The 12,674-nt window shown below is 38.0% G+C and overlaps 2 protein-coding genes across 3 annotated transcripts; one reads left to right on the forward strand and one right to left on the reverse strand.

Moving 5' to 3' along the window:
• LOC105169039 (protein STICHEL) lies at positions 1–6,754 on the forward strand. Its single transcript, XM_011089300.3, has 6 exons — positions 1–2,823; positions 3,130–3,349; positions 4,028–4,585; positions 5,067–5,775; positions 6,265–6,346; positions 6,432–6,754. The coding sequence occupies exons 1-6, from the start codon at positions 598–600 to the stop codon at positions 6,531–6,533; spliced, it is 3,897 nt and encodes a 1,298-aa protein (XP_011087602.1). The 5' UTR covers positions 1–597; the 3' UTR covers positions 6,534–6,754.
• Positions 6,755–7,364: 610 nt separating this feature from the next.
• On the reverse strand, positions 7,365–12,674 carry LOC105169040 (2-C-methyl-D-erythritol 4-phosphate cytidylyltransferase, chloroplastic). 2 transcript variants are annotated; one of them, XM_011089302.3, is made up of 11 exons: positions 12,332–12,674; positions 12,128–12,202; positions 11,606–11,661; positions 11,336–11,415; positions 11,096–11,178; positions 10,216–10,293; positions 9,320–9,388; positions 8,302–8,370; positions 8,152–8,198; positions 7,809–7,899; positions 7,365–7,671 (listed from the first exon to the last, which is right to left on the reverse strand). In XM_011089302.3, the coding sequence occupies exons 1-11, from the start codon at positions 12,560–12,562 to the stop codon at positions 7,615–7,617; spliced, it is 936 nt and encodes a 311-aa protein (XP_011087604.1). In that variant the 5' UTR covers positions 12,563–12,674; the 3' UTR covers positions 7,365–7,614. The 2 variants fall into 2 exon arrangements, with proteins under 2 accessions (XP_011087604.1, XP_011087603.1); XM_011089301.3 differs by having other exon boundaries at positions 12,326–12,674.

A 12,674-nucleotide genomic window follows, 5' to 3' on the forward strand; every position in this document is an offset into this window, starting at 1 on the left:
GGAAACTGAGACAACAAACGAAGAAGTAAATAATAAAAATCCAGACAAAAAATGGAAAAGCCCCACTCATTGCAAGAGAATCTTTGGAGCCTATTCTTAAGCGGGCCTTCATTGTTCAAGTGAGGGAGGGAAGGAAGAAGCTTTTCCCATTTCAATTCTTTTCTTCGATTTCAATGAACCCCAAAAAGATCCAATCTTGACCATTAAACAAGGCAGATTGATAACTCTTTTCAACCCCATTCTTGCAGTTGTTGTTTTAAGCTGTAATACTTTGCGTTTCTCTTCATTTATTTGAACCCTTTTCTTTTTTTCGCCTCAACTGGCTACTGCTGGTCACTTTCACACTTGTGGCTGGGTGTTCTTGATTTCTGGGCAGCCCTTATTAATGGCGGCTGAGGAGAAGCCACGTTGAATTGGAGGCAAATAAAATCTGTCAGATCTGCATTTTTCTTACTTTAGTGCAGAACCCGTATGTTTTATTGAACATACTGAGAGCTTTTCAGTTTATCACTGTCACATGTGAGGGTGTGTGCGCTTCTTTTTTGTTTCTTGATGTAGTGTTGTTGTGGTGGTCGAGTGAGTGGAGAGAGTAAAAGGATGTCAGTAGAAGTGGGTGGTGGCGGTGGAGGAGGAGGGATGGTTGGTGGTGGTGGTGGGATTGATCCAAGCAACCTGCATTTGAAGAAAGAACTGACTCAAATTCGCAAGGCGGCGAGAGTGTTGAAGGACCCTGGGACTACATCATCGTGGCGTTCACCGCTTGGTTCTGGTTCTTCGAGATCCCTCACCAAGCATCACTATGTGCACCACCACAAGAATGGTCACATTGATGGTATTGGCAAAGCTTCTTCCTCTGAGCACCTTCTGCAACGCCCTTTGCAAGTGGAAAGTAATGATAGCTATAGTAAAGGTAATACTGCTGGTGATAAAGGCAATCCGACTGCCAAGGAGAAGGAGAGGAGGGTCTTTCTCTATAACTGGAGGAATCAGAAATCTGAGAGTGAAAGGAGTAGGCAGATTGGTGAAGATGATGGTGAGAACGGAAAGGACGAGGGATCATCCTCTACTCAAGAGGAGAGTCTTGATGTGGATAGCTTGATTGATGTGCGGAATGGTGGTGGAAATGATTCAAAGAGTGATACTTATTTGAGTGATAAATATGCTTCAGCCTTCTTTAAATGTAAAGATGCAAACTTTACACCATCTATTAGGCGTACTATAAAAAAGAAACCAAAGAGGAGTAGTTATTCTAGTGCCGGTTCTAGGCATCAAAATGAAAAACTGCAAATGCAGATACTACTAAGTAGATATGCGAAAAATGTAGTGGATGGTTTGCCTAGTTTGAGTTCCGGGAGGGATGATTTGCGGAGTTTGGTCGATCAATCAGATGGTACTGAAGATTATTGTAATTCTGAGGATTTTGCGAGAGCATCCGCAATTTCGCCTTTGCTTGCTAGGCTCAAGAATAAAGGTTGGGCTTATTCCCCCACAAAGCTGTTGAGGAGTCATAGGAAAGAGGATGATTCTGTCTCATACAGTACACCAGCATTGTCGACGAGCTCTTATAATAGATACGCCATTAGGAATCCCAGTACTGTTGAGTCTTGGGATGCAACCACGGGATCATTCAATGATGCTGATGATGAGGTGGATGATCAGTTGGATTTGCCTGGGCGACAGGGATGTGGAATTCCTTGTTATTGGTCAAGAAGGTCAACACCAAAGTCCAGAAATGGGAGTTGTTGGTCTCCATCTCTTTCTGATACTTTAAGGAGGAGAGGAAGCAGCATCTTTTGTGGAAGTCAGACAGTCTACCAAAGAAAACATTACCGCTCATCATCAGGTTCCAACAAGAGGAGACTCAGCTCTAAGGCTGCAGCTCAGAGTCTTGTTCCCCTTCTTACCAACAGCGCTGATGGGGGAGGAGGATCATCTATGGGTAGTGGGAGTACTGATGATGAGCTCTCCACAAACTACGGAGAGCTTGATTTGGAGGCTTTGAGCCGCTTGGATGGGAGAAGGTGGTCTGCAAGTTGCAGGAGTCCAGAAGGGTTAGAGATAGTAGCTCTGAGTGGGGATGTACACGAGGAAAGTTCTCCTGAAAATATCCGTAGCCTGAGCAACAAATATAGGCCAATGTTTTTTGAGGAATTGATTGGGCAGAATATAGTTGTTCAATCTCTTAGAAGTGCAATTTCAAGGCGAAGAATTGCCCCTGTTTATCTTTTCCAAGGTCCTCGTGGAACTGGCAAAACTTCAACTGCAAGAATATTTGCTGCTGCATTAAATTGCCTTGCCAGTGAAGAGACTAAGCCCTGTGGGGTCTGCAGGGAATGTGCTGATTTCATATCTGGTAAGAGCAGGAATCTTGGAGAAGTTGATGGCTCCAGTAAGAAGGGAATTGACAAAATAAAGTATCTTTTAAAGAACATATCAGTGTTTTATCCTTTGGCTCTTTCACAGTACAAGGTTTTTGTTGTTGACGAATGTCATTTATTGCCCTCGAAGACTTGGCTGGCATTTCTTCGGCTTCTTGAGAAACCACTGCCACGCATTGTTTTCATACTCATAACAACTGATATTGACAACGTGCCACGTGCTATATTGTCCCGGTGTCAGAAGCACCTTTTCAACAAAATTGGTAACGGCGATATTGTTATTCGGCTAAGGAAGATATCCACTGATGAAAACTTAGATGTCGAATCAAATGCACTAGAGTTGATTGCTTCAAATGCAGATGGTTCATTACGAGATGCAGAAACCATGTTAGACCAGTTGAGTTTGTTTGGAAAAAGAATCACTAAGTCCTTGGTGAATGAGCTTGTGAGTTTAAGTCAACCTCTCTTCTTCATATCTTGAGTTAAACCTACATTGTTCAGTTATGCTGTTCTTTAACGGTCTTATGTCCTTCTGCTACTTGATGAACTCTTAAAATTCTCTGTTCTTACATGTTCCTTGATAATATTACTCATTTTGGGCACATGTTAAAAGAAAACGTTCCTAGCATTATCTGACTAACTGTGGGATGAATGTGCACGTCAGCAAATTATTGTGATTCCCTTTATCTGGGATCAAGATAATCTATCTATTGGATCATATGAAATTAACCTATGCCTTTCTTTTCTGTAGATTGGGGTCGTCTCTGACGAGAAATTACTGGATATTTTGGGGTTAGCCATGTCATCTAATGCTACAGAAACGGTGATAAAAGCCAGAGAATTGATGGATTCAGGTGTCGATCCAACAGTGCTAATGTCTCAGTTGGTGACCCTTATTGTAGATATTATTGCTGGAACTCACCCGAGTACTAATCCCCAGCACAATGATTCTTTCCTTGGTGGGAGAAATTGTAAGTGTCACTCTGTTCTTATTTTCTTTGTTGTTCACTTGGTGTTCTATATTCTGAAAAGATCTGAAAGATCCTGGTTTTATTTGGTAGCTTAGCCACTATTAAAAACATACAGTCATCTTTTAAAGCTCTGGGGTGTACTATCATTTGTCTAACGCATACACATGCAAAGCAGGAAGGTTCTTGTTTCAGTTACTTCAGGAAATTATTGTTTCAGGGTTTCACCTCTCTCAGATTAATTCATTTCCATTTATTTCTTTAGCTTTACATATTTGGAGATAAGAAACAGCTTAGGATTTCAAATAATTGTCTTTTGTACTTTGGCTCAAAGTAAAATATACGTAGGGCATCGTAGTTAATGTTGCTATGATATGACCTATAAATGCCTCCGCTGCTGTTCACGCAGCACATCAACCTTCTGCTGATTGCACTTGCTGCAACTGGATATGACATAGGTTTCAGAGTCAGATATTGTTGCATGTTTATTATTGCCCCATAATTATCCTTTTCATTTATTTGATCCTTGGAAGTTATGTAAGACGGCATGTGGTTGAAAGTCCTGGGTTGTTCTTGCCCTAAGTTCTTATACGCAGTACATATTCTTTGTCAAGCACTCTGATTTATTGTTATTCTGATATGGTCCTAAATGTTGCAAGTAATGGCTGGTTCAATTTTCAGTGACTGAAAGAGAACTAGACAGACTGAAGCGTGCATTAACACTTCTCTCTGAGGCAGAAAAGCATCTGAGAGTTTCAAGTGAACGGTCAACCTGGTTCACGGCAACCCTCTTACAGTTAGGTTCAGTGTCTTCGCCCGATCGAACAAACTCCACAAGTAGTCGACGACAGAGTTCCAAGACCACTGAAGAGGGCCACATAAGTACGGCTACAGAAGATACTGCCCAGGAGCAAAGAACTGATGCACAATTTGCACGTGAAATGTCCGGTTCTTCCGCATCCTTTACAGTATCTGCTAACCGCAATTCAAGCAGCAAAGAGAATCCTGTCTCACTGTCTGATGATGTTAGTTTTGATTCCAAACCAAATCAAAGCCAATTTGTTGATGCTGAGGCATTGACTGTTAATGAATGCACAAGTGGAAGAACCACTTTGCGATGCATGGACTCAAAGATGTTGATTGATATTTGGATCCAATGCATTGAGAAGTGTCATTCCAAGACGCTGAGACAACTACTTCATTCTTATGGAAAGCTTATCTCATTATCTGAAATGAAAGGTAACGTATTATCTAAAACAATTGACAGTCAGCGTCATATTTCCCCTCCTTTCCTTTCTGCTCTCTTTTGAGACCAACTCTTTAAACGTGCGCACTATTATACTGTGTGTGTCTGCATATGTTGGATTTGTGCATATACAACTCTTTTCTTCCTTTAGTCTCTATGAAGCCTCTTTCATGTGCAATCATGCAGTAGTATTCCATATAGAAAACATAATTTTTTCGGTGGAATTTGATTATGCATCACTTCATATGGGTCAATGGTACTTGGAGCGACCCACTTTTTCTTTTTTCTTTTTTATATATATTTAAATTATGATATGTTGCATGATCATGGTCAGATTATAATCATCTTAATCAGCTTATTTTGTTGTTGTGATTGTTGCCAATATATGTTTAACAGGTTTACTGTAGCAACATCTAGGTTGCAACTATTTGTTATTTCTTTCAGTTATGTGAACCTGAAAAGTTCTCTATGCAGGTGGTTTTGTTGCTCATGTTGCTTTTGGGGATAGTAATATTAAAACCAGAGCAGAAGGTTTTCTTAGCAGCATCACGAATTCATTTGAAATTGTTTTACGTCGCAATGTGGAGGTTAAAATAATTCTGCTACAAGATATCTTGGGCCAGAAACTGATTGACGGGAATTCAGTGAACCTGGAAAACAAATCGACACGGTCGAACATAACAGGCGGTAATTCCGATCTTGATTTACGTCAGGATCTCTCGAAGGTATCAAGAGGAAGCTTTAATGTGACGGAAGGTCATCAAACGCCACCTTTAGACTCTGTAGCTGGAGATGCTAACTTAAGTACCTCAAAAGATAGCAACTCAGATATACCATTGCGGAGGATTGAATCCATCATCCATGAGCAGAGATTGGAAACTGCTTGGTTGCAGGCCATGGACAAAGGAACTCCTGAATCAATGAGTCGTTCGAAACCTGAAAGGAATCAAGTCCTCCCGCAGAATGGTGTAGATCATCCAAATGAATTGGAATCAATGAGTTCTGTAAATGTGCCCTTGCAGCACTGGGAAGATGAGTTAAATCATGAAATCAAAGCACTGAAAATCAATGATGGAATGGCACATCAGAAGGATCAGACTGTTAATAGGCTCGATCAGTGTCCTATCTCTCCAAGCTTGTTGCATAATAGCAGCATTGCAGGCAATTTCAGCAAAGATAACATGTAAGTTGTGAATCCAATACTTCAAAGATTTATACAAGCTTATAGTGTTTGGGTTTTAATGTTATCTACATTTCAGGTGTTCACTTATCAAGTTCTATCCTTGCTATCCCTGTGTGATTTCTTAAGTTCTTGGAAAGTGCCATAGCAATAGGCGAAAGCTGCATTTTTATTTTATTTTTTAATTTTGCTTATACAACAAATGAAATTTTGGCAATTTGTGGAATCTGGACTAAAACATAGAGAAACCGAAAGAATAAATTTGTATTCTGGTGGTGACAGAATAACGGCATTGGTTTTGAGTTAGCTCCAAAAGATTTCAATTTTGGCTTTGATGCTAAATTGATTGAAATATAAACATAATCTCCTAGAAACATGGGTTTGGGCTTTTTTGAAGTTCTTGCAGTTGAAATTATGATATGGATGATTTTGATATGAATAAAAAAGAAAATATTTTGTTTTCTAGTCATTTATGTTTTATTTCTTCCACAGGGGATATGAATCTGGATCTGGAGCAGGTGGCTGCTCCGGGATGTTCTGTTGGAATAACAGCAGACCTCACAGGAGAGGAAAGGTATGCTACTTCATTTCCCTCCACTTTGAATATTAGAAATCAGTATTTACAAAAATATCATTTAACACTTGTTTTACAACACCAGGCTAAAAGAGCAACTCCTACACATGCACGCAGAGTTGGACGGTTTTCTTGGTTCGGAGATTGCGCTAAATCGAGGAGAACAGAGAACAAATACAGTAGGTGATAAGAAAAGGAAGTCTTCTAAGTTTCAAGAAATCCTTTTAAGATTCATTAGAATTGTTTTATGTATTTATAGGCTTAAATGAGCCTCGCCATTTCCAGTTTCTATAAACATGAGGGTCATTGAAGGAAACATGATGTAAAGTTGTTAGACTTGGGCCTCCGCGTTGCTGTAGGTCCAGCCAGTTTTCATGGTATAAATAAAAGTCGAGTTGCAGACGTTCACTTTTTGTTGTTATTTGAAAGACCCTTTTCGTTTATTTGAACGTCTTCCAATTCTTGAGTTAGTTCTTAGTATCTTGGTGCTAAGTGAGGGCCCGTACTGATTACTGTGTATGGCAGAACTTAAGATTCAGTTCTCTGTTTCAGTCTATCTATTCATTTGTTTTTCCAGCTGAGTTTGTTTACTTCTTGAAATTTACATATGATGGTGAAGGCAGCAACTACGAATTTGGTCCATTATTTGCAGAAATCTCATCAGGCTTTAATTTGTAGTTGCCCCAATTTGATGACCTGGATTTTTTTTTCATTGTAAGATACTGTCAAAACGTAGGTTAGCATACATTGAAAGCTCAGTTTGAACCAAATTTGAACCCAATACCTCATAGTTTGCCACTTTGAATTGAAAGCTCAAAAATCACATTAAAATGGTTACTTTTTTCATATATTAATGTTTCAACAGTTCTAATACGTATTGAGTGGACATTATTTGTTAATATTTCAACAGTTCTAATACGTATGAGTGGACATTATTTGTTAATATTTCAACAATTCTAATACGTATGAGTGGACATTATTTGTTAATATTTCAACAGTACTGCAGTTCAAATAAGAATAGCCCATAAATTTCTCCTGTTTGCTAGATGCCAATTCCTCAAGAATTATTATCAAGTTTTTCAGTTTCCAACATTCTGACAGAAACTGTTCTTTGAGTGAAACTGCAGGAAAAAAATTTATGCAAATAATACATAAAAAAAAAGTAAAAATTCAAAATTTGACATGCGTTCTGACAGGACCTCACCACAATAACATACAAAAACTTTGTTACACCTTTTGGAAGTTAAGGAATTACTGGTTAGAAAATCTCAAGCCGCAGTGTTCAATATTCTCTCAGCAAGTAATAAATCATCCGGGGTTGTAACCTGTATTTCATGCAATTATGATTAGTTTCTGGTCAAAGCTCAAGCAGAGTATGCAGCTTCACAAGACGTAATTGATGTGGATGATAAGAACAAAAGGTTTGAAGAACTTCAGAAGACTGTAGAAACTATTTCACTACCTTGATGTTGGTGTAAGATCCTTCAGTAATGTAAACAGGATGCCTAAGGTGCTCGACGATTGATACATCGTCGGTGACTTCAAGTCCTTCCCTGTGGAAATAGCAAAAGATTCAGAAAAATATGAAACTGGGATTCTTTCTTCCCATGAACAGGGTTTTTTGTACTTTGTACACAATTACTGAAGTTGAAAGAACAGTGGTTTGTTCAGTTTGTATTAGCCCTTATGCCCTTGTTGTGAAAAGCTTATAAATGTTTCGTTTCCTTCGTTTTTCTAAGAGGCTTAGTAAGTTGGATCGATTTATACATTGACAGTGTGTTAGTCCAGCAAGAACAAAGAATTACCTATTAACGAGTTCAAATCCTTTCTTAAGCAAGTCAGGCCTGATAACCTGCACAAATAGTTGATCCAGTTTTGGGTTAGATATTTCTCGAACAGTTCAGCGAAATTGAGTTGCTGACATTCTCAAACGAAGTTTTCATGGTCTCAAGAACCTGGGGGGTTTGCATTTCCCAGAGAGTTTTCCGGTCCAGAGTTTTTACGACAAAAGAGTCACTGTTTGCCTGAGCACAGGCAGTAAAGTCATTATGTCAAATAAATATATTGTCAGTAGAATGTAGTAGAATGTGCAAAAGATGCATGAATGAGTTGTAGGAAAATCTTTCTTTCATCAGTGTACAAGTCATCAAATTATATTCTCAGTTCCCTATATACTTGCTTTTGTCAGTAACATCTTCAGTCTTATTGCCTGATAGGAAACCCCCATATTTTCTTACAGAGCAACATTTAAGATTGCTTGGATCCCTTCCCCGCTGTTGTCCAATGTTGTTTTCACCCCTAAAATTTTGAAAAGGTTGTATTCTATTGGGACACCACAAACATTCCCCACCTCACTCTTTAGAGTAGCTAAGTAGATGAAGACGAAAAACATAGGAAACAGACAGCAACAAAGTCCTACTTGTATGTTTTTCTCTTGCCCCAGAATGGTGCAGATCATGGTTGAAGCAATCTTAGGCACTGTTACCCGCATACGAGAAATCCAAGTATCTATGACTCCTAAACCTACAATGCACCTCTGCAGACATTACTATCACATGCTCAGCCATTTATATCAACATAAGTAACATAGTGTCAGAATCTGTGGTCTCTGGATGTTAAAGATTTTGTCGCCAAGATCACTTTCATTATTTACAGTTGAAGAGGAGAAACACCATGATCAATATTAACTTTTACTTTTAGAAAACAAAAGAAGCATGTGACTCCTAGGGGGAACATAAAGATCAAGATACCTTTTTGGTAAAATGGGTTTAAAAGAGATACATAAGTAAGTGAGGTTCTGCCATCTACATGGTGCAAGAGAACTCGATAACCAAATCGATATTTCTAGTGAGAAACAACTAATTTCCAATTTCTATGTGTAGTGAAAACATTAAATTGAAATGAGAAGCTAAAGTACAGAATTTTTCAGTTTTTTTAGCATAGGCATATGTGACACTGAATTAAAATGCCCACCTCTTTGATTGTAGCTTTAGCAGGAACACCAAGAACAGCCGCGCCTACACGTTGACCGTCTTTTAGGACCTGGTAGAACCAAAGAACGGGCTGTTATGTGTCCTCTACTCAAAGTTCCATACACCAATGATATTAATTATTATCAAGATGGAGTAACTAAACAAACCAGAAAAGGTCTTTCAAAAGAATTTAAACTGTGCATATTTAAGATATTCCACATTACAATATGACAGCACAAACTTCTATTTTAGGTCTTGGATTTAGTAAAAGGGAGCAGAAATGAACCAGAGTAGAATCAGAGCGTGGTTTTCAGTGAAATTTATCTTCTGAAGTTACCTAGGATATCAGTGGTAACTCACTGTAGACAGAACAGAAATTACTAAAATAAAAGGCAAAAATTCCTACATCTTAGCAGCATTGTCTCTTATTCAGCTACATTTACATCTCTTTTTTCTTAGATAGTTAACATGAAAAACAAAGCATTTCATGTTATAATTCCTTTTTTACTGTCTTAGACTACAAAGGGTTAAACAACATTGTGTGAGAAAGCAAAAACAGAGATGTAGACATAATTATTTTGTTCACATTACTAGAAACCAACTTCAAACTTATTCTAGAAACATCTCGTCGATACCCGGAATGGTACAAGCTTGAGCATCTCAAACATTTCAGTTTTCCATTAATTACATATCGAATTGAGAAAATATATTAGTAACAAATATGAGAATGATCCCATGCTTGAACATTTGAGTTCCTAATCACATCAAACAGTGCAAGCATGATGTATAAAACCTAGTGACAGCAAAATATGTAGCCTCGTATGTACTCCTGTATTTGAAGTAATATAGAATGGGTGACAAATAACAAACCGAAAGGACACAAGGACGAAAAATCACCTTTGCTACATCTCCAGCTAACACCAGAGGTCTAGCAGAATCATGTATGCAGACTAGCTCAGAATCTGAATCAATAGCCTGATAAAAAATCCTCGCTTGTTAGTGAAAGAGTTAGAGTCAAAATACACCCAGGTCCTAATTGAATCAAAGAAGGAAACAACTTATTGATTTCTAGTTAATGAAGTATAACCCATGCAATGCATTTCATCATTGAACCACAAAACTCCAAATTAAGAGGTTTTGTGTCGAGAGTTATCTTCTATAGTGATAATGGACCACGAGTGTTCCTGTATTCCTTCGCTATAAATTTGAATGGAATTAAGTTACCGGAAAACCCACATCAGGAATTAGGGGCATAACTTTTATCACTGCACATTTAACAGGGATAATTTAGTAGAGATATCACATATCGGATGGGTTGGACTTGAACTTCACAACTGGCTCCCATTTTTCATACGAGGGGAACGCCAGTATTGTGCTGATTTTGAGATCAGATATGTTTATTAAGAAACAAATTCTTGTAATAACATCACAAATGCATCATACTTGAGCTATATCTGGTCCTTGGACTTTAGTGAGGAAAAGGTTAGGAAAAATGGTTCACAACTTTAAATGATAGTATTATGTGCTGTGTTTCATTCTTTTCATTTTCATTTTCCTCACAAAATCCGAGGTCCAAGCACAGCATGAGTACACAACTTGCGAATTTCGGGCAGATCATAGTCATATATATCAAAGACAGATTGGGGGTGATATGGTAAATCCAAATATTCTTCTAACTACTGATGAGGAAGCTGAAAGGAAAATAACTTAAAACCCAAGGAACATATCGGTGTACAATTCAAGAAAATAGATGTAGAAGTCTGAAAAGTCCACATACCTCTAATCCACTGTATACAGAATCTTGTCTCTCCTTTCCAGGTAATGCAAATTTCATGTCTATGTGGATATTCTCTTTGGCATCTAAAACAATGCAAGAGCTTATATTTTATATTTTTCCAGAAGAGAAGGTAACTATCACATTTGTAGTGGACTGTGTGTAAATTTGCTATAAATTTCGATTTGATTCTTTTCTCGTGTAGTAATTGCTTTAGGTAATACATAGACAGCATTTCCACACCTTCAAAAATGTCTTGATAAGAAGGATCACATACTACAACAATTTCCTTCACTTCAGGCATCTTTGAGAAAGTGTAGAAACTGCAAGATATTTCATATTGTAATTCCAATAACAGAAGATGATACAAAACAGAGATATAAAAGTAATGTATTTCGAAATGCTTCACCCTGTAACTAATTGGGCATTAGCAGATTAAGAGAATAAATAACTAATTATCATACACCTTGAACATAAGTAAATCAAATCAGGGCATAGTGTTGCTGCACTTACCTGTACAAAGCAATTGGTTGGCCCAGAAGTGGAAGATACTGCTTTGGCATGCTTGCCTATGAACAAATTGATAAACTATCATCAAGAAAATGAAAAATAGTGGGTAGAAGTGGATGAACAGGTAATATGGGAAAATATAGTGCAAGGACAAGGCCAACGTAGACCAAAACTTGATCAACTAAATACATTTGAACAAACTAAACAGACAAAACCCATGTTTTCATTTCATGATGACTGTTATTCTGTATGAACCTTGCCTAATTTCTGCTGCTACAAATGTTAGAAATTATGCGTGAGCATCTGTTGCGAGCCAATAATAAGCATTGACAATTGATAATACTCTAATCACTTTGCCATTCTATAGGATTCAAAAATCAATCCTCTTCCAAGTGCACCATCAACCAATTCATAAAAATTCCTATTTGGACCAACTAAACATACAACTCCAACCAAAAAGTTACAATAATTCTTTCACACACACACGAACATACAAGCAATACTACTGACAGATGAATGACTTACACCCATTCTTTTACCCTTTCCACCTGCAAGCAGAATAACAGAAACACTCTTCTCTTTAACCACTACTTCAGAGCCCTGTCAGACATCAAACAAGTCGATATAAAACCCATCAAAACTTTGACTTTCCAGACAAATCAAGTCATTCAAACACTCAAAAACAACACATTGACGAAATTATAGCTCTCCGCACTGACTTACACATACCACTGCACCCTCTGCAGAACAACTGATTCTAAACAATCTTGGGTTCTCCAAAGATCTGAACTTTTCACTATATCTAACAGAAACACAACAGTTCTTGAACTTGTTAGGAAGTGAAGGGCGGAATTTGATGGGAACCCGGAAACCATTTCCCAAGAAGAGTGGAAAAGAAGAAGAAGGGGGGGAAGAAAATGAAGAATGAGAGAGTGAAGTGCTCAATTCAAGTGTTGACATCTTTGTTCTTCCTCACTTCCCTTGCAGAAGAGAGTTCGGTGTGCCACTGAATGAACTTACACGCACATCACACACAGAGAGGACAAAAAGTTCACCAAAGAGAATTGTTTTT

Source organism: Sesamum indicum, linkage group LG8 (assembly GCF_026168435.1).
Source record: "Sesamum indicum cultivar Baizhima isolate 11 linkage group LG8, ASM2616843v1, whole genome shotgun sequence".
Classification (NCBI taxonomy): Eukaryota; Viridiplantae; Streptophyta; class Magnoliopsida; order Lamiales; family Pedaliaceae; genus Sesamum; species Sesamum indicum.

What these genes read in the sequence shown, in the direction of transcription:
- LOC105169039 (XM_011089300.3), top strand. Translation starts at nt 598, where the DNA reads ATGTCAGTAGAAGTGGGTGGTGGCGGTGGAGGAGGAGGGATGGTTGGT. An exon ending in AGTCCTTGGTGAATGAGCTT is followed by an intron (nt 2,824 to 3,129) that starts GTGAGTTTAAGT and finishes TCTTTTCTGTAG; the next exon opens with ATTGGGGTCGTCTCTGACGA. An exon ending in CTCATTATCTGAAATGAAAG is followed by an intron (nt 4,586 to 5,066) that starts GTAACGTATTAT and finishes TTCTCTATGCAG; the next exon opens with GTGGTTTTGTTGCTCATGTT.
- LOC105169040 (XM_011089301.3), bottom strand. Translation starts at nt 12,562, where the DNA reads ATGTCAACACTTGAATTGAGCACTTCACTCTCTCATTCTTCATTTTCT. An exon ending in TTATCAAGACATTTTTGAAG is followed by an intron (nt 11,179 to 11,335) that starts GTGTGGAAATGC and finishes GCATTGTTTTAG; the next exon opens with ATGCCAAAGAGAATATCCAC. An exon ending in CTGTATACAGTGGATTAGAG is followed by an intron (nt 10,294 to 11,095) that starts GTATGTGGACTT and finishes ATTTTTTATCAG; the next exon opens with GCTATTGATTCAGATTCTGA.